Source organism: Sarcophilus harrisii, chromosome 6 (genome assembly GCF_902635505.1).
Source record: "Sarcophilus harrisii chromosome 6, mSarHar1.11, whole genome shotgun sequence".
Lineage (NCBI taxonomy): Eukaryota > Metazoa > Chordata > Mammalia > Dasyuromorphia > Dasyuridae > Sarcophilus > Sarcophilus harrisii.
The window spans coordinates 179,454,316-179,479,200 of record NC_045431.1 but is presented as its reverse complement, the minus strand read 5'-3'; the positions used below and the strand labels follow the sequence as shown (position 1 = coordinate 179,479,200).

Here is a 24,885-nt window from a genome sequence, read left to right as displayed (position 1 = left end):
AATTGAGTCCAGTGATGGATACTACAAGTAAAGAAGTACATCCATCGACCTGCTGTGCTACCTTTTACACATAATGACTTTGTGATTCTGGGAAAGTCATTTCACCTCAACACTCAAGTCAATACTCTGTACTGAAGAAAAAGAACCAACCTGTGGTGACAGAGGGAAACTACCTGTGCCAATGAAATAGCAGTTCAAAACCTTGTCTACTACTGATAAACTGGGCATTATCCAAGGGAAGAGAAGCTCAAGCTCATGGTGTATGAAGATTGTGTAAAAAAAAATGGGGACATGAAACTTAAAGAGGAGAAGGCTTGGGGGAACATGAGGAATGTATTTAGAATGTTGGTAGGATTTTAACTTAGTAATGGGGATCATTTGACACCAGAGTGGAAAGATAGAGACAGATTTAGGTTTAATGTAAAGCTTTTCTAACAGTGAGAATTCTCCTAAAGTAGAAATGTGTTGCCTTAGGGAAGAGGGGTTTCCTCCTCCTCCTTGGAGGTCTTTTAGAAAAGTTATGCGACCATTTGTCACAGGTGCTGGTGAGAAAACTTGTTCATTGTCCCAAAAGACTTCAGAGGTCCTTAATAAACTGGAAAGTCAGTAACTTATGAACATACTTGGAGAAATGTCACCCCACCCTCTTCACTTTGTACTGCCTCCATTTGTTTCACTGTCACCCTGAACAGGCAGTCATCCCAAAAGAATCAGCCAGATACCTCTGATTATACCTCTCAGATTAAGAAGGATATTAGGGGTTACTGAAGTTTGATCGACAACCTGTAAAAAAGACAACTTACCTTATGTTAAACAAACAACCTTTCCAAAATAGGAAACATTTAATATTGTTTTACATTCCACGATCCTGCAACTTTCAAGACACTCTTGTTAGGCAGGGTTTTGATAAATTGATTGACAACATTCTAGAGTCCTTTTTTTTTTTTTTAAAGATGTACACTTTAAATAAAGTCATTAAGTAGTGGAGAATGATAAAAGTCTAGAATTCTGGTGGTAGACTAGTCAAACAGTTTCATAAAAGACATTCCAGAGAGAGAGAGAGAGAGCGCAAGTTGAGGAAAAGTAGGACACTTTGATATAAATTATGGTTCAGTGGAATCAGGGTGGATGCCATGTTTCTTAGCACTTGCTTCTTCTTTTCCTTCCTTCCTTCCTTCCTTCCTTCCTTCCTTCCTTCCTTCCTTCCTTCCTTCCTTCTTCTTCCTTCTTCCCTCCCTTCCTCCCTCCCTCTTTCCCTCCTTTTCTCCCTCCCTCCTTCCCTCCCTCCTTTCCTCCCTCCCTCTTTTCCTTCCTCCCTCCCTCCCTCCTTCCCTCCTTCCTTTCCTCCCTCCCTCCTTTCCTTCCTCCCTCCCTCCTTTCTTTCCTTCCTTCCTTCCTTCCTTCCTTCCTTCCTTCCTTCCTTCCTTCCTTCCTTCCTTCCTTCCTTCCTTCCTTCCTTCTTTCCTTCCTTCCTTCCTTCCTTCCTTCCTTCCTTCCTTCCTTCCTTCCTTTCTTTCTTTCTTTCTTTCTTTCTTTCTTTCTTTCTTTCTTTCTTTCTTTCTTTCTTTCTTTCTTTCTTTCTTTCTTTTTCTTTCTTTCTTTCTTTCCATCAGCTAATGGATATTTAATGGGATTTCTTGGAAACACAGAGCTAACTATATAAAAAGAATACATAAGAAATATTGGGATTCCATTCCCATTGGCACACATTTGTTATTAACAAGGCTTAATAACTATATGATTTTTAAAAGCATGATCCATTTTTCATACCATCAGGAGACATCTTTTTCTCTGATCTAGATTTTGATAAATTAGATGTTCAATTGAAATAAATGCTTCATATGTATTAACCATTAAAGTTTCCATAAGGCTCTTCAGATCTGATGGAGGGCAGGATTGTGGCATCTTAACAATGGGCTATATTGCTGACCACACTCAAAATGGCATAATGTACAGAGTTCTAGACATATTGAACAAAGAAGAATGACATATTAGATTGGAAAAAAAACAAAACTCAGAGTAGGAATCTCATTCTCTCCCTCAATCATTCATATATTTATTCTCTCTCTCTCTCTCTCTCTCTCTCTCTCTCTCTCTCTCTCTCTCTCTCTCTCTTTCTCTCCCATCTCCCTTAAAAACATGTATTGAATTTAATTGTTTAGTAAAGCAAGCATTACACAATGCTTTCAATATTTTAAAATTATGGGATAAAAGTTTACATCCAAAAAGATGAATGGAAAATTGTGCTTTCAGACAGTAGTGTTAGTTATCATACAGGTTTCCCAATTCCCAATATGTCTCCCTATGGGATGCTGAGGGAATGTTTCTAGATCACGTATGTTCGTGCAGTTTCCATCCCGGTCCTGCCAAAGTTTAAAGCATGTGCTCGCCTCCGTGTAGCAGACACCCAGGGGGACAGAAAGATTCCAGATTTCCTGCTGAAGACAACAGCATCCCTCCAAACCTTGGTGCTGTCTCCCCTGTGAGTAGCTTTGACTGAGACTCTCTGCAAAGTATGAGAGTGCCTTAGACTCCTTGGGAGGCAAACTGAGCAGAACTGGGTAGCAGACGGCCAGGAAGGGAAGGCTATTCTGGTGTGAGGTGCCATCAGGGGCGTGTCAGTGCCACAAGCAGATGCTGCTGCTGGAATGACACGTGGAGCCCGTTCCAGCTGGGGAAAGGTACAGTTTGCCATTGGGACAGGCACAGAGCTCGTACACAGTCTGTTGAGGTGCTGGGGAGCTTGGTGGGGCAGCAGAAAAGGATCCCACAGGCAGATTTCCTAGCCGAATGGTGTCTGCATTTAAAAATATCTAGGAGGAAAAAAAAAACACAGTTTAATGTTTCTGGACATGGTTGATCCCTTCAGAATTTGGTTCCAATGCCTGCCCATCCTCTGTAACCCTTGTCCATGTCTTTGCCTTGGTTTATCACAAAGGATCTTCCTAAGGTGCTGGAGGAGGATTTTTCTTAATAACTGAATCTGTCAATTGATTGCCAGCTATCCCTTGCTCTTACCACTCCATTTTAGACTGAGATTTTTTCAAAGAGGGGGAGGGCCAGCTAATTGGTGCAGTAGATAGAGCATCAGTTCTGAATTCAGGAGGACCTAAGTTCAAATCCGGTCTCAGGCACTTAATACTTCTTAGCTGTGTGACCTTGGGCAAGCCACTTAACCCCAATTGCCTCAGAAAAAAAAAAAAAAGAGGGAGAAATCTGAGCATAGTCAGACATGAACCTTTGGTTTTTGGGAAAAGTAAGTAAAAAAACAACAACATAGTTCCAAATTCTAAAAGGAAAACTAGATTAAGCGGGAAGGAAAGATTTTGAGAAGAAATTTTTACCAAAAGCTATTTTCCAATAGATAAGTGGTCAGAGGATAGAAACAAAACAATCCCCCAAAGCAGAATTGCAACAGCTATATGAAACAATGCAATGCAATCACTAAAAACAAAAAAAATGAAAATCAAAACACCTCTGAGGTTTCTTCTCATGTTCCTAAAATTGGCAAAAATGAAAAGAGATGGAATATTCAACATTGGAATGATTGTGGGAAGACCAGCATCACAGGGCACTTCTGCTGTAGTTGTGAATTAGTATATTCATTTTAGAAAGCAATTTGAAATTATGCAAATAGAATGATTAAAATATTTATATACTTTTATACCAGACTTTGTGGAATTATATCCTAAGGAGATCATTAATAAAAAGTTCTCCTATACACCAAAATATTTACTGAAATACTTTTTGTAATAGAAAAGAATGAGAAACAAAGCCTTCCCATTCATTGAGGGATAGTTAAAAATTTGTAGTACATGAATATAATGGGATATTACAATATTGTAAGAAACAAAAAATATGATGAACTCATGTAAAAATTTATATGAATTTACGAAAATGAAATAAATAGTTAGGAAAATTAAAGTTATACAATGACTTCAGTGTAAAAGGAAGAACAACACCTGCAAAACAATCTAAAAATATTGCACAATTACTAAGAATGATCCTAGCCTCAGGAAAATACCTTCTTCCACTGTTTTACAGATTTGAAAAGTAAATGCACATGGATTTCTTTTCAATCTATAGAATAGTTTGATAATTTTTTCTTCTTCTTTTTTTCGCTCAAGCAAAGTTACTTATTATATAGGAATAGTTCTCTGGAAGTGGATAAAGAGAAGGATGAAAGAGGAAATTAAGACTATGTTAAAAAACAACCATAACAAGATATGCCTTCTCTGAACATTATTAAGGTGGAAATATCCACATGTTGAAAGGCCATATTAATATCTTTTGAAGCTATGAGGCATATTGTGTCTGGAAAAACAGGTTAGGGGAGGGGGGCTGGGATGGAGGCTATGCATGTGTAATGAAGTATTATGTAGAAAGGTATAAAATTCATTCTTCTTGACTTTGGAAAGCTGAGGTAGGGACAATTGCTGCAAATTGCAGAGGGGCAAATATAGGCTTGAGGAAAAGAAAATGACACAATTAGAACTGTGCAAAAGTGAAATGGACGATATCAGGGAGTAGTAGAGCCTCCCTAATCAGAGATTTTCAAGTCAGTTGTGGATAAACAGTCATGGGGTATGTTTGGAGTATTTTTATTTGGGTGTGGTTTGGACAAAGAAAGTGCCAGCATTCCTTGCAATGCTTTAATTCTATAACTCTCCCTGGGCCTCAGTTTCTTTGTCTGTAAAATGAGATCTTTGGAAAATATCATATCTAGGGTCCCTTTAATTCTAACACTATGATTCTATAATCAAAGCAAATGAATTGGAGTCCTTAAATCAGGAGAGGCAGTCCTCTCTAGCTGCTTTTATTCTTTTCCTTAGGCATACAAATGTAACTCAAATAGATTCTCAATTGAGTTAGGGCCTAGACCATCTATTTGCATAATTAATATTTTGGAGTTATTCTAATGGGTATAGATATTTAACCACACATTCTAAAGTTTGAGTCCAAATTTAACAATAGCTAATACTTAAACAGTTTTATGGTTTACATAGCATTTTATGAATAATATCTTATTTGATCCTCATAAAAACCAAGCAAGGTAGATACTATTATAATCTTCATTTTATATTTGAGAAAATAATAATAATAATATATTTCTTACTATGAACTAGGCACTTGCTAAACACTTTACAATTATTGATCCTCACAACAAATTCGGAAAGAAAGTATTATTATTATAACATTTTTATGAATGAGGAAACTGAAGTTAACAGCATTTAAATAAGTTCAAATGATAGCATGAGTCCAATGTAATTAAAGACAAGTGTGATCCATTAACAGAAGAATAAACTAACAGCAAGTGTAATAGAATCATGTTAGTAGTCCCAGTCAACCTGACACAAACTGGACTGATGAAGTCTTCTGTTAAGAAAGTATTATTACACCAACACTCTCTAGTAATGGAACATCTCAATACTTCAAATGATTTTTTATTTACTCAAAGTGCTATCCATTAACCCCACAAAGTTCACCATTTATTCCTATACACTTCAATGTATAATTTAAAGATCAAAAAATAAATTCTTTGAGTGATGTCTAAACTTTTGTTGCCGAATTTCTCAGCTTGCTAATTATGCGTCGTCCATTGCTGAACCTAGAAGTGAGCTATTTCTGGGTTGATCTCACCTAACAGATATTAAGGTTGGATAAGGAACTTAGAAGTCTTCTACATATGAATTAGGTGTTCTAAGAGAGGCTTTAATGAAGGATTAGTGGAATCTTCTCACAAAAAATTGTGAAGTTGAATGAAAAATGGTTCATTGTCCATAGGCTTTAAAAGCAGCAATGTAACAAACAAGCCTTAATCATATAAAAGGTGAAGTTTCCATCATTAGTCTTTATGGCATCAATAACCCTGTGTATTGCTAGAAGCCGTTGCCCTATTCATTAAATGAATAAAGAGAAAAAAGTGAAAATTGAATTGCTTGTCATCAAAAAGTTATCTGAGTAATATATCTAGAAAAATGAAGTAAGGTAGGATCAAATATTTAGGAATATAATAACAATATTAATAATAATTAGCATGTATATAAGCAACTTCAATACCTCAGAAAAATTAAATGCCAGATATATCATAACTGAAGTGAAATTTATAAGGTAAGAAAAACAAGCATCAAAGGAAAGAAATTCAAAGACATAGGAGACCTTCTTTCCTATGAAGTAGAGAACTTGAAAGAGAAAATGACAGATTTGGAATACTAAATACAGAAGTAGTAGAACATTTGAGAGGGGATAAGCAAAATATAACAAAGGTAGGGGAATACATGAATTTTATAAAAGTTAGAGTGCTTGAACTTTAAGATACAGACAGATAATTAAAAGATCATAGATTTCCAATAAGAGCAGAAAAAAATGAAAGAAATACCATGCTGCAGAAAATAACATAAAAAATGCAAAACATGATTGACTATAGACAACAAAGTACTGATCAATCAAGTTGGCAGAGGATCACTGAGGCAGGATAAGGAAAATGCTTGCAACTCCAAGGCATGTAGTAGTTTCATCTCACCATTTCAATACCAAAATAAAACTTATTGCAGGCAGTTGAGAGCAAGATATCCAAATAAAGCATGAAGGAGTACAAATTCAAATAACACAAGATTACTATATAGTCATGAGAAATCAGAGGAAGAAATGATATAAGATGTTACACAAAAGCAAAAGCAGCTCAAGTTATATTTGATTACATCAAAATAAATATTGATTTACTTTTCCTGTTGGGGATTATTTGTCTATCAGTGGATGATGTTGACATAAACTTTATACCTTTAAACACTGCTGCTGTAATTTTGCCATATTATTTAGTCAAAGAAATCTTCATACATTATGACCAAGTGAACTTCAAACCATTAAGGGAACAATTATGGATTCCCAGCAAAATTTCAACTTAGCAAATCACAAATTGAACTCTTGGTCTTAACAAGCAAGTGGTTTGGGCTTTATATACATGGGGAAATAACTTAACCTCTTATCATTGAGTTGCTCAATATTAACAGTGCAGTGGAAAGAGTGAAGAGTATACAGTAATTATAAAAGTGTCCTATAAAATTATAAAGAGACTCTTTATTCGGATCTTGCTGAGCCACATATCTGATTTTGGACAAGTCATTTAACATCTCGGGATGTTTTACCTGGGCCCAATATTTCTTTGAATTATGAAAGAAAAGATAACAAAGAAACATTCTAAAGCTTATTTGATGAAAGTAGAATACATGTTAATAACACTTTCAATTTTTGATAAAATCTTGTAATGAAAGCCAACAAGAAGTTTATCTACATCTTTCCCTAGACTTTATCTTAATTTCTTAAGTCCATTCATCCATCACTAATCTACAATAAAAGGACTACAAAAATCTAAAAACAATTCAAGATATTTGTACTTCATATGTGTTGAGGTGGTATGGGATAGGGCAATATTGAGAAAGGAAGTACCCTTTTGGGATGCTTTATTCTCTCTTATTTTACTCTGGAGTATCTCTCCCATATCTTTCCATCTCTATATTTGACACTGTCAGGTCTATATTAAAATATCAGACCCAGTTTGAATCACCACATCTAAAAACCGAATGTAGTATAACTAGATAAGTTTTAGAAAAGAGTAAAATGAATACATAATTTCAATATTTCCTGGAATACTCTGTGCTCTTGAGGTATTTGAATTATCTCTTTTATCCTATTCTATACCTCAAAATCCCTTGACATAATCTTCTATTCTCTCTTCTACTCTAGCCGATGATTAAGAGGTCATCTGTCCCTTCACAAAATCCAAATCTTCTAATACCACTGCTTAGACCTATCCTCTTTTTTCTTGCCCCAAATCATCCATCTGTTCTACTTCCATTTTTAATCTCTCCATATATTGCTGGATTATTTCTTGATGCCTACAAACATATTCATTTTTCACTTTATTCAACTCCCTCCCTCCCTCACCAAACTATCTCTTATCTATTAATTGGTGGTTTTTCACATCCTTATATAATTTCATGTTTTCTCCAAAAGAATGTAAGTTCCTTGAGGGTAGGCAATATTCTAATTTGTCTTTATATGCCCAGTGCCCATCACTGTGCTTAGAACAAGCTAGATACTTTAATAATAAATGTTCTTTGATTCATTATACACTCATTACCTCTACTTCCTCTTTTCGTTCCCTTCTCATCCTTCTGCAGTTTGAATTTGGATCTCATGAAACAATGCTTTCCAGTCATCAGTGATTTCTCAATTGACCAATCTTATTCTTGACCTTTCTATAGTATTTGACACTGATGACCAGCCCACCCTTCTTCTCCTGGATATGCCTCCATTCAATCTGTTTTGCAATATATCATATGAAAAGAAGACTAAAGGAAGTGGGAAGGAGGTGGTATAACTCTCTGGGGTACTCAAATGCCTTTCACTTGAATAGAGGTTTTTCTAACTGATCCCTGAGGACAGAATTACATTCAATGAGTGGAAGTGGGAAAGATTTAGAGTGATACTTGACTATGGAAAAAACTTTCAAAGTGAAAGGGAAAACTTGACAAAGGGAAAGAAGAAAGAGATAAAGAGAGAAGGAAGGGAGAGAGAGAGAGAGAGAGACAGAGAGAGAGAGAGAGAAACAGAGAGACAGAGAGAGAGAGAGACAGAGAGACAGAGAGAGGTAGAGACAAAGACAGAGACAGAGAAAAGACAGGCACAGAGAAAGAGAGCATCTGAGAGAGACACACAAAGAGAAACAGAGAAAGAGAGAGAGATAGAGAGAGGTAGAGATAGAGTCAGAGAACAGACAACTGACAGAGCATCTGAGAGAAACACACAAAGAGAAACAGAGAGAAAGCGATAGAGAAAAAGAGACAAAGAGATAGAGAAAGAGACACACAGAGACAAAGAGACACACAGAGACAAAGAGAGACAGAGAGACAGAAAGAGAGAGACAGAGAGAGAGAAAGAAAAAGAGAGAAAGAGAGAGAGAGAGAGAGAGAGAGAGAGAGAGAGTAAGAAGAAAGGAGGGAGGCAGGCAGAGAGTTAACTATGTTTTAAGTAAGGCTTTTAGTTATGTCTAGGGATATTAGAACAGCTAGTGGCTCAGTGAATGGAGCACTGGGCCTGGAGTCAGGAAGATTTGAGTTCAAGTCAGACCTCAGACAGTAACAGTGTAGCTCTGGGCAAATCACTTAACTTCTATTTATCTAAATCCACTGGAGAATGAGATGGCAAACCATTCTACTATCTTATAGTCTGTGAGAATCATAAAGTGAGATACAAATGAACCAAAGATATTAGTCCAAAATTTCTTCTTTATCTTTTTACATAATATAGCCCAGTGATTTAGTCCAAGCACTCACATTCAGTATGAAATAAAAATCAATTATCTTTATATGGAGATCAGAACTATTATAAAAGCATAGGCAACAAATAAAGAAGACTTAAGGGAAAGTGATGCTAGTTTGTCAGGCAACAGTGGAACAAAGGAGGAGGAGTAAAGTAAAAGAAAAAATTTACTTGATCCCAATGGAGTTGTTATTGGACATGCAACATTTTGAGATCCTCTTCTCCAAAGTGCTCAACGTTTTCCTGCCTTCTCCATCTCACTTGACTTCTACCTCTCATAATTATTCAGTTCCTTCTGACAGTTGAGAAAAACTACACTTCTCTTCAGCCCCAGTGATGATAAAAGATTAATTTCTTCTATAAAAGGGAGGTATTAACAGCAAGGACTACAGAGGACTTTTGTGTGAACTTGTATACACATATTTCTTTTTTCATACATAGATTCTGAAGGCCTTTAGGGTGAGCAAAAAAGTGCTTATTTTATTTTATTAGGCACAGTTTTCCAACTGGCAACAAGTTTCCCAGGATAGAGATTGTTCCATTGCTCTGTCCTTACTCACCTCCCCTTCTGTGGATTGTAAGTGAAGTTCTTTCCTGCATGTGGCCTTGAAGTCTCCTGCATCTGCACTCACTTGGACGCCTCTAGGTGCTTCCATGATCAAAGACCTAGTTGGAGATTCAAGCCTAGGAAATTAAAAATACAGCAATCATTAACAAACAAACAGATAATGTGAATGAGGGGTACCTTTGGTGCAGTTGGGAAAAGCCAGACCTGGAGTCAAGAAAGAACAGGATTGGAATCCCGCCTCCAACATTTACTAGGTAGGTTACCCTTGGGAAGGCCCTTGTCTTTACCCAACTTCAATTCCCTCAACTGCTAAACAGAAATATGATTAATACCTCTCTTTACTTCAGAGAGTTGTAAGGATCAAATGAGATAATGTGTTTAATGTGTTATATAGATGTCACTTACTATAATAAATAATAAGGCTATGAGAAATTTCAAAAAAATCTTATTCTCTAATGGAAACTGGAAATAAAATGACTATCTCTTCTCCTAATAAGAAAAGAGAGAATCTTGCCACAAATGTTTTATCATCTCCCTGAGGTTGGTAGTTGCTTTCAACATTGTTCATTGATTATTGTCATTTTTCTATCTTTCATTTTCCATTTCAAGCATCAGTTCCCTCTTTATTTCCATTCATAGCATTTCCTCAAAATAGGTCAAAAGATATTCACTTCATTCAGTAGTTTATGTGCTATCTGTATGTAGGTCAGAAATTAATTATTTCATACTTTGCCCAAAACTATGACCCAAAACAGAATCTTTGCTTTAAAAATGATAAACCTAGATTTAATTAAAGTCATTAATATTTGAAAACTGATGGCATGCAAAGATTTGTTAGCTTGAAGATTTTTCAAAGCTCTCACGCTGTCTTTGCATCCTGCTAGAAATTAATTCAGATGAATACACAAAGCATTCTCTATGCCTATGGCCTGTGTCTAGCCCCTCCCCCAATAAATGCCAGGAGTCTCAAAAGAAGCTCTAAATTTGGAACTTCAAGGATGATTAAAAGACCTCTGATGAAAGATGAAAGATGTAAAGGACTGAGATTATTTAAGATAGGACAAATGATCAAGACAGGGTGATTTGACAGGTTTCAAACAACTTAATGAAATACATAAAAAGCAAGGAGATTAGAAGAAGGAAAAGGGAGAAGAGAAAGAAAAAAGAGAGAGGGTAAAGAAGGAATCCATATTCTCACTTATAGCATTCACATCTCTCTCTCCTTTTTTGTAGTCTTGGACCATTTAAGTCAGATTAACACTTGATCCCTGAAATGTACCTTTGCTGCTAAATTATTAGTGCACAGTCCCCCTAGGTTTAATCTGTTGGGATCTCATGATACCTTTTGTCATTGGACATGCAATAGCCTGGATTTTGTCTAGTAGACAATAAACCAATACCATTGGCTCCTCAGAGGCATGCTCTTTCTTGGTAGCCAGAGATACCTTAAAGGCTCAAAGGGAAAGAATTCAAGGATGCAAGAAATGACTCCATTTCCTTCCTGCAATTGATAGTTCACCAACCAAAACTATTGACTATTTTGTTGATTTCAAATCTGGGCATCTCTGAGAAGCTGAAACTAGATCAACATTGTTCAGTCTTATCTTTTTTGGGTTATTTCCTTAGGTACCCCAAAATTATGTCTAGGGACTACTATCATATTCCCCTAGTGTTAATTACTCCTAGCATTATGCATAATTATCTGTTTGTGGATGATCCTATAATTCACGCAGCAGTTAATTTAGACCTGCCAGACCTAACTGAAAGGAATATTTAATTAAAATGTGTCACTAGTTGAAAATGATGTGTATATTTGGTAATTCTAGGAAAAGCAATTCAATGACTAGAAACAGGAATAAGTGCCAATTACTTTCTCAAATGGATGGATATAGTTTGGTTAGGCGTCAAGTATGTTGCAGCTGGGTTTTATTTGAGTCAAAGAGTTCTGCTGAATACATAAGTCATAAGGGAATCTGACAACATTTCTGTAAACCTATCACTGAGGCATTCAAAAATGTGCTAGACATTCCTTGCTATTTCTGTTGCTTCATATTTATCACCCAGGCAGAAAACAGTCATCAAGCAATTTCCCATTGCCTTACCTGGAAAAGTAGAGAGCAGAGCCATTGAGCCAGAGAATGCAGAGCAAAGCACTCATTCACCCAATGCTTTATTTGTCCACTTCACTGAGCAATGATTTCACCATCATGGTCTTCATCAAGATAGTTAAGAACACAGTTCCTCACTGACTTGTCAGTCTGTTCACATCCTTCTGTTAAGCCAGTGGTCCATGAGGATTAAGCTATATCCTAGAATTTTCTTCAAGTTCTTGTGTGGTTTTCATTGGTGAAGTATCCAGGAAATCTATAACTTCTTTTTCATTCGTAATGCTGCTTCCTGTTGACATCTCTCATACTTATCTGTGGCAAATTATTATGGGTAATGTATTATAGCCTACTGATTGCCACTAATTGTCTCTGATAGTCTTTTAAAGGATTATCTGTGGTAGGAAGCCTTCTGAGATCATAGTGTTCCATGATGATATCAGATCATTGAGAGAATATCACTGTGAAAAGATAGGTTAGGGAAACAGGGAGTACTTGGAGATTGTTGAAGGTTCTGTGTTATTTCCAAGTTATGAATCAGTTCACTTGTCTTCATTTTTCAGAAAATCATAGAATCTCACAGTTGGAAGGGGCTGGATTCAGGGAATATCTGGTCTAGCCAAGAGCTGAACATCAGATAGCCCACAACAAATCCTATCTGGCCTTGATTTAAAGTCATCTGAAAATGAGGGAGGGAGAAAGGCAGACATCTGGGATACTGATAATGTGGAGTGATTCCAAGGAAGAGAAATCAGCATGGTGAAGGACCTTGCCCCATGCTATGTGAAGATCTTTAAACTGACTAGAGATGTTTTTTCCTGGAGAAGAGAAGTAGGTAGGTGCTTTCCCATTCATTCTACTTTTCAATAGTGATGATTCCTGGGAAGTTTTTCTTTTCATTAGGCCTAGTCTGCTTCTTCGGATATTTCATTTAGTGCTGACCTTTGGGCCAAATCTGAATAAGACTAACCATTTTTGACAAAAGAGCCCTGCGTATAGTTAATGATAGCTAGCATGTCAAATTAATTAAGTTTTCATTTATAAGATCTCTACCATATGTCAGTCACTGAAGTTACAAAGACAATAATGAAAATAACTTCTCTAACTTTTGATAGTGGGTAGGGAAGCAATGAGCATATAGATAAAACAAATGGCAAGTTGTTCATCTGTAAGCTAGTACAGTATAATGCAAAACCCAGATTTAGTACAGCCTAATTTATAAAGGATTGGTAGGGTCTAGGCTTGATGCTAAAGAGTCCATCAGATAAATCAGATATCTCTGATACCATCATACCATGGACAGCTCCCCATCCAGCTTGTTCATTTTTTGCAGGGTGGGTGGGAAGGAGGAAGTTTACTTTGCTTTAGGGCTTTCTCTATCAACATTGAGTAGATAACAGCATTCAGATATTGTTCCACTGGTTGGTTATGGCCATCAGGACAGGGAATAGAAATGATTCCTTTCTCTTTTACTCTAAACACCCTTCCCTGCAGGATGGAGGAAAAATAAGGTTTGAATAGTTTGTGCAGTTACCAGAGCTGTTCCCTTACTTTCCTTGTGTAGGAGGATGATGGCCCTTCAGTTTTGTCCCATTAGCTATAAAACTCATCACTTGTGTTGGTGATGTATCCTACTCATCCCTTCTATCCATAGATTTAGGATGACTTCTTACTCCTGGAAGTCTTGGAATCAGAAAACATTACCCTGACTGCCTTCTCTATCAACCTAACTGCAATGGACCTCCACATTGCTGTGTCTCTTCCAGTGGTTATTTGGAAATTCTGGATTAAAACATCTGTTCAGTTGCTATAGTTACATTCTAAGTCCTAAGTCTCCATGGCAATACCTGCCAGAAAGTGAATTGAAAATTATATAAATATAAAATGCAAACACAATAAGTGCAAAGTGATATTTCCCTGAATCCTTTACTGGAACTGTCTATGGTAGGTTTTTCCTGAATTTCCTCTTCAACATCATTTTCCCCCTCTTTCCCACCTGTATGTGTTAACTTTACCCATGAAAAAGTGAGCTTCCTGAGGACAGGAACTGTACTTTTGCCTTTATTACTATCTTTCCTAATCTAGGAGGAATATGAATACATTTTAAAAATACAGAAATAAATCAGACATTAACTAAAATTCTGAAACTTAATTGTATTTGCAGTGATTTTAAAAACCTGTGTTTTCACTCAAGGTGAGAATCTTTCCTCTCTCACAGTATCAGTTTCTGCTAAGCAACACATGAAAGATACCTAGGAAGTCAATAATGAAGTAACTTGTGCAGGTTCTACCAGACAATGTGTGTCAAAGACAGGAGCTGAACCCAGAATTTCCTGACTTGAAGACTAGTCTTCTTTCCATTAGGCTCACACAGTCTCTCTGGGAAATAAAACATTGTCCATTCCCTAGCACACACTAAATAAATCTTTGAATTGATGAATTGAATCAAAATAAATGATAGTAATGTTTCTAATAAATGGTGTGGTTCTCTCCATGCTCCTCTCTGTTAATGACATATTGTGAATTTCACTATGTTTCAGAATAGGAAGGCCATGTTTGATAAAATTCACTTTAAAGAGAAGAAGCCAACATTTTCCACAAGCAATAACAAACGAGTCAAAAAATACACATGAGCTAGATTGATGTGTTATTGGATGGGCAACCCATTGAATGAACTGAGGAATATGTGCATTATGCCATTCTCTGTTTATGAATGGGGCAAAAGGTGTAGGTTTGGATTAGTGGAAAAGAGCAGGGTATATGACTTTTAGGGAATTAAATGACCCAAGGAATTTGGTTGTGGGGGGAAATGTAGAACCATTAGGATCCCCATGTGGCAAATTATAATAGACTTAAGGGTATCAATGATGAATATTGGACATAAAGTTAAGAAGGATTCTCTTGTACATGTTTATATGATTTTTATGGACCAACTCATAGAAAACATTACAGCCTTCATCAAAGCAGCAACTATGAACTGCCCAGAGTTCAAGAGCATTTCAAATTTCCAGATGACTTCGCTTTGAGAACTTGGTTTTTGAGATGTTGAATGGCTCTCTGCAATATCATGCTAAGGCCAAATATTGATCATTGTACAAGATCTATACCTAGGAGTTGCTTTAATCCAGCTGTCTTTTCTCCTTCTCCCAATTCTTCCATCCTGCAACCTTCTTTCCTTGGCTTATGCAGAATCACTAGAAAAAATAAATAGCATACAACAAAAGGAAAGGAAAAGAAAGCTCAAAATGTTAAAATTGAACAAAATAGCTAGGTACACATACTTGGTGCACACCTCCATGTTTCTTTTTGAAGACTGTCCCTTGGTTCCTGGGAGCACAGATTGTATATTATGTAGCACCATCTCACATTTTAACAAAGCTCAGGAAAGAAACCCTAATCATGCTAGAATCAACACTTACTTGAGATCTTGGGAAGGTTCTGCTCTGATGTGAGGTGTTTCTACAGAGTGTCCAAACACTGCTCCTTCTGTGCCTGCAAGGATCAAGTAACAGAAGAGGAATCACTACATTTTTGTTGCTAGCAGATGTGTTATTACTGATAATCAGATTTTTTTAGAATATATGTGTAAAAGACTCATTTTAAAAAAGTACTATAACAGGAAAAGGGAAAAAAAAACATATGAAGAGAATAGAAGGAAGAAGAGGACCAAAAGAAACAAGGAAGGAAAAAAGCATTTATTAAGGGCCTACTACCTGCCAGGTGCTTAAGTGCTTTACAAATGTTACCAAGCCTAGGAAGGAGGTGCTGTTATTATCCTCATTTTATATTTGAGGAAACTGAGACAAAGATTAAGTACTTGCCAGGCTCACATAGTTAGAAAGTTTCTGAAGTCAAGATTTGAACTCAGGACTACCTGACTCAAGCCTCTAAGCCATAGAACTACCTCTTAGAGGCAGAAGAAGGTAAAATAAGAGGAAGAACAGAAAAAAAAGAATGAAAGATAAGTGTAACAGCAGAAATTAGGCAAAGGGAAATCCAAATTTCTGGGGATTGATATGTTTATTATTGTTTGACTTGAAAAGACAATGATATCTCTAGATATTCAGATTTGTGGAGTTTTCACCAATTGGTCCCCTATCTTGTGGATAATAGGGAATCTATAGTCTCATTCTGTCTTAACACCATTAAAAAATTGATTTGGATTCCCTTCTATGAATGAAAACAAGGGTAGAAAATCTCACCCAATGTCTTTTTGGCTTGGTAAGCTAAGCTGCTGGCTAATTTAGGTGGCTCCTCAGATGATGGGGCCTGAAAGGATTTATTCATTTAAAATAAAATATTGCTTATGGCTACCATTGAGGAAGAAGCAAGGGATAAAAATGGACAAACAAATATATTTTTGTTGTGCATCCACTCTGAAAATGTATGGTATTGAGGGTCATGTAACACATAGATTAAGTGAGAATGGTGGTAGTACACACTATAAATACTGGTAGCTACAATGTTAACTGGTGAAATCATTATGGTCAAGGATATCAAGGATAAATTGGAGTCTACTTCTTGGTGAAATTTGGGCACACTTTACTGATTATAAAAATAAATTTGATTCCATGAGACTGAAATGCTTCTGTGCAAAGTAAATCAATGTGTCTAGAATAAGAGAAGAAGCAGTATATTGGGGGAGGGTAATAGTATCAAAAATGCAGCCTGTTCCTACAGGCAATGGAAAAAAAGTTGCTCATTCCCAATGGTAGAATGTCTTTTCTAGAGACAGATTCCCAGAATGTCCCATGTGAAACACACACACACATGTAATGTGTGACACATTACATATGCACATATGTGTATTTTACACATGAATTCCCATTGAGAGTAGATAAGGCTATAAACAATCTTATGAATGAAGAGTTTTCAAAAGAATTGCAAACTACTCACAATTTATGAAAGAATGCTCTAAATTAATTGGAAAGATACCAGTGGATTATTGATGCAACTATGAATCAGTAGGACTATTTTGGAAACCAACCTGAAGATGAGCAAAAAAGTGACTAAATGTCCATAAACTTTGAAACAGAAGATTCCACTATTATGTTTATGCATAAGAAAGCCTAAGAAAACCTCCATATACACCATTATATTTATAACAGCACTTTTTTGTGATAGCAAAGAATTGAAAATAAAGTTGATGCTCATCAATTAGGGAAGATGAAACAAAATTTGGTAAATGAATAAAATGAGATATTATTCTATGCAAGAAGCATAGAAAGATCTATATGAACTGAGGCAGAGTGAAGTAAATAAACAATATACATAGTAACTGCAACTGTAAATAGAACAACCAGCAAAAAAAAAAAAAAAAAGGTTACAAAATTACAAGAACCAGTATAACTCCAAAGATGAAATATGAGAAGATACTCTCACCATATCCTTTTATAAAGAGAAGAAGTCAATGAGTGAGTTACATTTTATATATTTATAATTTTTTTGATGCATTCATTAATTATACTGATTTTTCTCTTTTCTCCTCTCTTTTTACTTGAGTGGCTCTCTGGGTAGGGAATGGAGGATAATGGGAGAAATCATGGTGATGTAAAAAACAAAAAAAAATCCATAAAATCTTATATTAAAATATTTCTACTAAATATTTTCTATGAGATCATTAACCCCAATTAGCTTAATTCTACTTTGTGGTTAGAGGCATCTTTCTTGAAGATGTTGGTTTTGGATTACTACATGTTCAGACTCCACAATGAAATATGGAGTCAAATTTTTCAACTCCTAATGAAATACTACAGAGCTTTAAGGAGAACAAAAGATCAAATTTTGGGAATTCTTAATGGAAAGAATGGCAGATTTTTCCATTGCAGATTTAATATGTCAAAATTGTCATTTAAATCCAAGTTATGAGACTCTTACTCTTTTTGTAGATCATTCTGCTTTCAAGTTAATTAATTTAATGGTGAATACAAAATAGTTTGAGAGAGTAAGATGAGAACACCCTTGAAGAACAAATAGACCATGAATTCAATTATTTTCTTGCAGGCAAACTACTTGCAGAAATGGGATAATTGTCATTTATGAATAAAATGGGATAACAATTATATATCAGGGTTGGAGAAAGGCTCAGTTAGAACTTGATGATGTCTTTTGATAATTTTAATCTGTTTTTGAATTTTAGCATCATTATTTCTTCTTAGATTTAGAGGCTATGGATATGAGACCATAGTTCATTTCCTTACCTTTAATTCTAGTTTCTTCTTAAATATCAAAGAAAATGATTTGAGATGGACAATAAAGTGCTGAGGAAGAGAGAAAGGGATTACTCTTTGGTTGGTACTTTGCTTATTTCTACATATGGAGGAGATAGATCTTACATGAAAGTGGGGTTTCAATGTTTGGGGATGAACTGGTTGGATCAGAAGTTGTTATTTTAGTGCTCAACTTATTATAAAGAGTTTGGGTGTAGACTCAGTCTTCTTCTTTCTTGCCTTTTGAAAGCTAAAAAAGAGGGAATCTACATAAAAAGAAAATAAATGGAAAGATACACATTTAAGTGTAGACTATTGAACTTTGAATAGAACCAAAGTAGACCAGTAAACCATGTCATGAGGTCAAGGATTCTCTGTTAGGCAGCCAGTGGTCCCCAGTGTTGGACTTATGCAGTGGCTATTATGAGATTCTTACATCAAAGAAATATAAGAAGATTGCTTCCATCCATTCTGTTAGATGTTGCCAGTTTGAATGTATGCCCCAAGGCGTCTCAGGGGCATCTGCTACTTTCCAGTAACTTATAGATAATAATAATAATAGCTTTCCTTCATAAACGTTAAAGTTTATTAGGTATTTTATAAATATTAATTCATTTGATACTTACAACAACCCTGACAGGTAGATACTCTTATTATCCTCATTTTATAGGTGAGGAAACTGAGGCAAAAAAGCTAAGTGATTTGTCCAGGATCACAGAAATAGAAAGCATCTGAAATAGTATTTGAACCCAGGTTTTTCTGACTATAGATCTGGATTTCTATACACTATACCACTTAATTGCCCCAACTAGATAATTTGATAGCAGGAAAATGATCTGAAGTTTTAAATTGACAAATTAGGCAACCAGTCAACAAACATTTATTAAGGGCTCACTATATCCCAGACACTATCCTATATTGGCAGAAATCCTTCTAAGTATGAGGGTCACATTATATCTCAATAAGATGTAAACTCTTTCTCTGAGGAAATGGTCTCACTTGTTGGTCACTTCCATAAAATGATTTGAGGAGTTTCCTACCATTTGGGATTTATCAGACGCAATTTGTTAAGAACTATATTGCCACTGTTAAAGCATTTGAATTGTTGCAGTTGTGCTCTCATGACAAGATGGGCAAGAAATCTCACTTTTTTTCATAAATCCCTCAAGACTTCTGGAGAATAATGGACAGATAGAACAAGCTTGGAAAAACTCAGAGTAACCTGTTGGCCTGTACAGACTCAAGGATTGCTTTTTGCCCTGCCTGGCAGGCTTGGGATCAGTTCTGGACCAACAGAGTTATGGTCACCTGGAAGGTACTTCATGTACCAATAGAAAGCTGAGCAAGATTCATCATCCTAAACAGAAGTGGAAGTTGCAGTTTGTGGCTTTGAAGTAGCTCATGCTGAACTGTTCAGAAACCACATGATTGATTAGACTCTGGAGCACTGAGCTTGATATCAGAAAGACTTGATTCCATCCTATTTCTCTTCTGATGCCTGCGGCTAAGTTCTTGAAAAGGCCCTTTATAACAGGTGCCTCCACTGCCTCTTTTCCCACTCCTTTCTTAACCCAGCTTCTAACTTCATCATTCCACTGATACTGCTCTCCGCTAAGTGACTGATCACTTAGTTGTCAAATCTAATGGTCTTTTCTCTATCTCATTCTTTCCTATTAAATCCCATCCCTTTTCTACCTTTTCCATTATTATAGATGGCAACATTATCTTCCCAGTCCCTCATGCTTACAACTGAGGAGTTATATTCAACTCCTATCTCTCAGCACCTAACCCCATGTCTAATGCATTGCCAAGGACTATTACTTGTTCCTTCGTAACATCTCTTGAATACATCATCTTCTCTTCTCTGATACTGCTATCACCTCCCACCTGGATTATTACAATAGCTGTTGGTGAGTTTAGTTGCCTCCAAATTCCTCCCACTCTAACCTATTCTCCATTCAGTCACCAAAGGAGATTTCCCTAAAATTCAGGTTGGAACATGTCACCTTCTCTAGCTCCCCAGTAAAATTCAGGGCCTTCCTATCAGCTCCAGGAACAAATATATAATATTGTGCTTACATTTGAATCCCTGCATACCCTAGATATTTCTGATATTTCCAGTCTTCTTATAATCTTCCCCCCTGACAAATACTCTTTGATCCAGTTACATTGGCTTCCTTGCAGTTGCCTGAAAGAGACTACATTTCTTGGCCTCAGGACATTCTCTCTGGCTGTTCCCATGCCTAGAACATTTTCTGTAGTCAAAACTACTTGACCTCCCTGGTTTTTTATGTCCCAATTAAAATTCCATCATATGTAAGGAGTCTTCACAAACCCTTCTTAATTTCTATGCTTTCTCACTATTAATGATTTGCTATTTATTATGTGTATATGGCTTGCTTTGTATATATTTGTTTGCATGTTGCCTCCCATATTAGATTCTTCTTTTTGTATCTCCAGTGTTTAGCAGTGACTGACACATAGTAGGCACTTAATTAATGTTTATTGATTTACTAATTGATTGGATTATTTCAATAACCTGTTGGGTACATCTGCCTAACTCAAGGCTCTCTCCCTATCCCAAATTATTTTCTATTCAGCCACTAAAGTGACTTTTTTCCCCCTGAGGCAATTGGGATTAAATGATTTGGTCAGGGTTATACAGCTAGGAAGTGTTATGTGTCTGAGGTCAGAGTGAACTCAGGTCCTCCTGACTTTAGGGCTGGTGCTCTATCCACTGCACCACAAAGATGCCTCTTAAAGTACATGTCTAATTATGTCACCTTTCACTCTTTCTCCTCCATCCTTTAGAACTAATAAACTCCAGTGACTCCCTATCAACATCTAGGATCAAATACAAAACCATCTGTTTGGCATTCAGAGCCCTTCATAACCTACCTATCTTCATAAACTTCCTATTTTTCTAGTATTCTTATACCTTACTCCTTGACACATACTTTTTGAACCAGTTTTACTAGTTTCCTGGCTGTTTCATAAACAAAGCACTGCATCTCTCAACTCCAGGTATCTAGTCTGCCTAGGATTTTTTTTGACTTTTCTTGTCTTTGACTTGCTACCTATGTAAACCTACAAAAATAACTTGTGCATTGTATTCTCAGCCTTGGTTTCATCTATAAAATGATGAAGTTTGACTTGCTAATATCTGAGGTTCATTCTAGTTCTTCATTGGCGATCTTGTGATAAAGAACACAATTGTAAGTGTGACTGACAACTATCTACTAATATATTGTGACCACTGCCAAAGTGGACATGGTTTGCCAGAGATTGTTGGCAGCCCTAGACACTTACAGATTCACATGTGCTACTGGCTAGGGAAGATGAGTGGAGGTCAAGAAGCCCTGACTTGAAAGCCACATGGAGGAAGGAAGTATATGGAAGATTCACAGAGCTGAACTTCAAGAAAATGGCAATCCAGCTGGGAGTAGACATTCATCAGAGAGCAGGTCAACAGCATGTTTGAACCTTATCTCATTAAAACTCTCTTCTCTGTCTTGGTTGTCTGAGGATGTCTGATGGTGAGAGCAGGTGGCTGATGGACTGAGAAAAGTATAACAAACCAAATTTGTTTGAGGAAGTTACATGAAAAGACTCAAATTCCAATCTCTAGGTTTCCTATTAGAGGTAATGACCAGTAATGACTGGACCATCACTGATCACACATAGAATATTAGAAAGCAGTTGTGGTATTTCCTAACATTCTATAGTTGGCAAAATTTTACATGATTTTGGAGATATAGGCTAAGAGACATTACTGGAGCTAGTAAAACGTAGTCTACTAGCCCAAGATACCAGCAGATTTCACTAAGATATATAAATTGAGCTCACTGTATCCATAGAAAAGTACTGACATTTCAGGTTGTGGTTTTTGATCCATTTTGCACCTTGTTTCCATTTAGTGGGTGGGTTCATCACATTTACACTCAAAGTTATAATTACTATTTGTGCATTTCCCTCTATTTACTTCCATGAACTATTTATCCTTCTCTGTCTTTCCATGTCTCTGTCTCTCTCTGTCTTTCTGTCTCTCTGTCTCTATGTCCCTCTGTCTCTCTTCCTTCTATCCCTCTTTGGAAATTTAAATTTACTTCTGACCACTGCATATCCTTCTAAGAGTCCCTCTCTTAATCTCATACCCTCCTATTTATCTGTAAGCTAATATTTCTTTACTATATATATATATATATATATTATATATATATATGTATACACACACATATGTATATACTATTCCCTTTTAACTCCAGTTCTCATGAGAATGAGTTCCCGTGCTGCCTATCCTTTATCCCATTCTTTTCTCCACTATAAAATCTCTTCCATTCATGCTTTTTTTTGGTATGAAATAATTTGGTCCATTTAACTTCTCCCTATACAATTGTATTTTTTAGGATCACCTCATCATTATCAATTCAAAACCAAGCCTTCTATTTCTCTTTCTAATTCTCCATATACTGATAACATTGTTAAGAATTACAAAAATCATTTTCCCATAGAAGTTTGTGAAAAGTTTAATCTTATTAAACCCTTATAATTAGTCTTTTATTTTTACCTTATGTTTCTTCTGATTCTTGTATTTGAAAGTCAAATTTTCCATTCAGTTCTGGTCTTTTCCTCATGAATATTTGAAAGTATTTTAATTCAATAAATATCATTTTTTCCCTTGCAGGATTATACTCAGCTTTGATGAGTAGGTTATTCTTGGTTGTAAACCCAGCCCTTTTGTTTTTGTAATATCATATTTCATGCCTTTTAATGTAGAAACTGCTAAATCCTATATTATTGGGACTGTAATTCCACAATATTTGAATTGTTCCTTTCTACTTTTTTTTGTAATATTTTCTCCTTGACCTGTGGGCTGCTTTGAAACTTATCTATAAATATCTATCTATATAAATAATTGGAATCCTGTGAGTTTCCATTTGAAACCTCCTTTAGGGAGTATTTTTTTCAATTTCTATTTTACCCTTTAGTTCTAAAACTCACAGGGTAGCTTTCATAATAATTTTTAAAAGTATAATATCTAGATCATTATTTTTTTTTATGATATTCAGGTAGTCTAACAATTTTTACATTATCTTTCCTTGATCTCCTTTCCAGGTCAGTTATTTTTATAATGAGATATTTCATGTTCTCTTCTATTTTTTCATTATTTTGATTTTGTTTTATTGTTGCTTGATATTTTGTGAAATCCTTAACTTCCCCTGGCCCAATTCTAATTTTTAAGGATTTTGAGCCTTTTTTCCAAAATGGTTGATTTTCTTTTCAGAATTTTTTTTTGCATTAATCTTCCTTCCTTCCTCATTTTTTATTGTACTTCTTTTTTTTTTAAAGTTTTTTTTTTTAAATGCTCCCAAGAATTCTTTTTGGGTTTGTTATCACTTTACATTTTTCTTTGAAGTTTTAAATGTAGCTATCCTGACTTCATTAACTTCTTCTATGTTTGAACCTTAATTTTTCTTCTTACCATAGTAACTATCATCAGGTTCTTTTTCTATTTACTTATTTTAATGGATTATTTCTTGGTTATTAACTTTATATTCGAGTCAGGCTCTGCTCCTGGGATATGAGAAATAATGTTTCAGTCTTTAGGGTTTTTTTTTTTTGTTGTTGTTGTTGTTGTTGATTTCTTTTCAGAGCCCTACATGGGATTCTTTGACTTTTTGAGGCTTCAAATGTACTGTAGTCCAAGGGCAGGTGTAGTCATTGCTCTTCTGGTTTATGCCATTATTTATGAATGACCTCAAGTACTTTTCTCCGTTCCTAACTTATAATTATAATATATTTATAATTATATATATGTTATAAATTATATATATATATATATAACCTATAACAATAAGCTCCTTCAATACTCCTTGCCTGCCATCTCTGAAAACACTCTCACTCTCTACAGTCTGGAAATATACTACTCATTTCCACCTTTCATTTTCCCATAGCCAAAAGCATCAGTTCACCTCTATGCCCTAGAACTGAAACCAGGGAATTCATTGTCCTGAGAGTGATCACAATTAGTCCCAGAAAAAGTCAGGGTTGTCTCCCATCTGTGACCATACTCACTGATTTGTGCTTGCTTTTTGCTGGCAGCTATAGTCTAGAATTGCATTTCTACTTGATCCCCATAATCTATGCCCATCTTCTACCTACTGGAGGAAGTGGTGAAAATTCCTAAAGCCTCCAACAAAGTTTCCCTCAAAACTTGCTGATTTTTTTTCATGCAGCATTTGCATTTTACTCACTGTCAGACCATTTTCCTGGTAGGTCATGTCTTTCCTAAAGTCCTTGTAAGTTGTCTTAGACTTGATGGCTACTTTTTTCTCAATTTTTGATTATTTCTGCCACTCTAGAATTCAATTTGAAGCATTGTTTTAAATTATTTGGAGGAGAACTTGGGAGAACCAGCTAATTCCTTGCCTTATTCCACCATCTTTCCACAATATCCTTTTACTCCCACCCCTATTTGAACATATCAAATAGGTGGTTAGATGGTACAGTGGATAGAACTCTGCTGGGAAGATCTGAGTTCAAATGTGTCATCACAGACCCACTAGATAAGTGAACTTGGGCAAGTCAGTTAGTCCTATTTGCTTCAGTTTTCTCATCTATAAAATAATCTGGGAAAAGGGAATGGCAAACTATTTCAAGTATCTTTGCCAAGAAAACACAA

The 24,885-nt window shown here is 35.8% G+C and overlaps 1 protein-coding gene across 5 annotated transcripts in view; it reads right to left on the bottom strand.

Moving 5' to 3' along the window:
- Positions 1 to 1,494: 1,494 nt before the first annotated feature.
- SGCZ (sarcoglycan zeta) overlaps positions 1,495 to 24,885 on the bottom strand; it is a 526,928-nt gene continuing 503,537 nt past the window's right edge. For all 5 annotated transcript variants that reach the window (XM_031943188.1, XM_031943190.1, XM_031943191.1 and 2 more), the window contains 3 exons: positions 15,414 to 15,486; positions 9,882 to 10,005; positions 1,495 to 2,813 (listed from right to left, as the gene is read on the bottom strand). In XM_031943188.1, the coding sequence (XP_031799048.1) occupies positions 2,619 to 2,813; positions 9,882 to 10,005; positions 15,414 to 15,486 (392 nt within the window). In that variant the 3' untranslated portion in view covers positions 1,495 to 2,618. The remainder of the gene's footprint in view (positions 2,814 to 9,881; positions 10,006 to 15,413; positions 15,487 to 24,885) is intronic.